Source organism: Heliconius melpomene, chromosome 10, assembly GCF_056956725.1.
Source record: "Heliconius melpomene rosina isolate 202511_hmr_F chromosome 10, ASM5695672v1, whole genome shotgun sequence".
In the NCBI taxonomy this organism is placed as follows: Eukaryota; Metazoa; Arthropoda; class Insecta; order Lepidoptera; family Nymphalidae; genus Heliconius; species Heliconius melpomene.
Genome location: NC_140398.1, coordinates 7800225 through 7802469, shown reverse-complemented (window position 1 = coordinate 7802469; position 2245 = coordinate 7800225). Strand labels below are relative to the sequence as shown.

Genomic DNA, 2245 nt, shown 5'->3' with positions numbered 1-2245 from the left:
TACATTCTATTATTGTACTAAATATTAATGGTTTTCTTTATTATTTATATCAGCTTCACGCTGTATTTTGCATATAGCGAAATACAGACTAACAAGCAAAGTGAGCTTTACAGAGAACCTATTATTATCAAGACACTCCTCTTTCTATCCGAATTCGAAGCTTGCTGCTACTCTTTGCTGGAAATATATTTCTACCAATCAAAATATTTGTGTTGTGTTTGTTTTCTTTAGTAAAAAATTGTGCACTCACCAAGCAAAATTTTACTTTTCTTTTTTAATGCTGGTGCTACTTACAATTTTTATCCTTTTTTTAATATTTTAATCTAATATACAGGGTGGAATTGTCAGCACCACTTTAAATGAAACCAGAGTTTTAACTACTCTATAAAAGCCTAATATAATTCAGAAAAAAATAATTCCCAAAAATGACAAAGTTATTTTTCAAACAAAATAAATAATAAAATTATCGTTTTAAAATAAAACGCCATTTGTAAAGTATAACATAGGCACGCACACACTTACCTGTCAAAGCGGCAACGTCGCACATTTGTGTGTGCGTCACACGAAATACAGGTATGGATAAAAATGCATTTCACGAAATGAAATAAAAGTCCTACATCCAAACTGTTGAGGTACCTTGATATTTTTTTTTAATTCTGGGTTTGAAATATTTTACCCTATATGCAGTTTCAGTAAAAGGAGCGCTGCCTCTTCCATCCTGTATAACAAAAACTACTGCATTTATATTCAGATGATGTCCTGTCACCAAATTTTTCAAATTTGGCTATATGTAATTCTTAAGAGAATTTTCTTAATTTATTATAAAAAAATACAACTTACTGTATTGAATACTTTTTATTATAAATATCTCTACATGTTTTAGAAAGACCGAATGAAATAACAAATAATTTCAAATAATCTTTTGCACAGTCAAGTGTTCAACATTTAAGATGGTGGCAAAGGAGTTATTAAGCTGAACAGCATTCAATTAAATAAAATTAATAACTATTATTTAAATTCCACTACAGCTTATTATCACACTACATTTCATAGACATTCTGTAATGCTAGCTCGGGCTTATCGTAGCCGAGTTCCTCTGGTGTTTCAATACCCAGTTCGTTAAGAGTAGGTTTGATTTCTTGAATAATGTATGGGTAGATTACTCCAACTTTGGGACCACATTTGTCTTTGCAAGCTTCTAAGAACCTGACGGCAAGGGCATAGTCATTCACTCTCCTGCAGGCATGCATGGCCGCCTTTATGATCTTAGGGTCGGGAACTAAATCCATACCACACAGGTCATTCATTCCCTTACGAATTTCCCAACCGTCAATATCCTTCCTATTGAAGAAGGCTTCATATCTGAAATTTAAAATTAATTTGAAGTTAGTTAAAGAAAATATTATAACAGGAAAATATATTAATTATTATATCAAAACCAATACATGCACTTACATGTAGGAAAATGTAATATATGATTGGGAATCATAATAATTTATAAATAAGTAAGATTTGTCTTTGACAATTTACTGTACCAACATTATTTTATTAATAAATCAATATGTCTGTTTCATACAATTACAGTTTTATCACAATGTATATTATGCGTTATCTTAAAAATTTTCTCTACATTGTAATATTTATAATGTAATATTCCTAAATATCAAATGTATTTCATAAAGTTATTTTGTTATGGTTAGTTTAAGTCAACATGAATCATGTTGCCGAAAGAAAAAGATAATTATGCTTATATAAAACTAATAGCAAAACATCAATACATCTCCGAATCAGCACTTAAACAGTGTGATTAATAGAATAAAATCTTTTATTAAAGGTTGATAGTATTTTGAGTTACATAACATAAAAAAGGGCTAACCTGTTATCGAAGTCTTCATCGGACTCCACGGGGCCATCGTGAGATTTCCTGATGGCGACGACGGCGACCCTGGATGTAGGGGCGACGGTACTTTTAAATGCATTTACTAAAGAACGGGAAGCTGAACGCAACATTTTTGTATTTGGTCTACTATTTTCTGAAACGGCACGGAAAACAAATGGCCGCTGATAACCATAGACTACCCAGTCTTTTTTTTAGTTTTTTTAGTTTTTTTTTCTTAAAATGAAATATGTCAATTGTTAATGATGCGCATGTCTATTCGGTTTTGTAATGGTCAAATGTTGCATCTATAGCATGATCATATTTTATTAAACTTTGCATAGGAATATAATATAATAAAAAAACATA

General features: G+C 30.7%; 1 protein-coding gene across 1 annotated transcript; it reads right to left on the bottom strand.

Annotated features, from left to right (window-relative positions):
* Positions 1-840: 840 nt before the first annotated feature.
* Positions 841-2092, bottom strand: COX5A (Cytochrome c oxidase subunit 5A). Its single transcript, XM_085191489.1, has 2 exons — positions 1877-2092; positions 841-1362 (listed from the first exon to the last, which is right to left on the bottom strand). The coding sequence occupies exons 1-2, from the start codon at positions 2008-2010 to the stop codon at positions 1041-1043; spliced, it is 456 nt and encodes a 151-aa protein (XP_085047615.1). The 5' UTR covers positions 2011-2092; the 3' UTR covers positions 841-1040.
* Between the last annotated feature and the right edge of the window lie 153 nt (positions 2093-2245).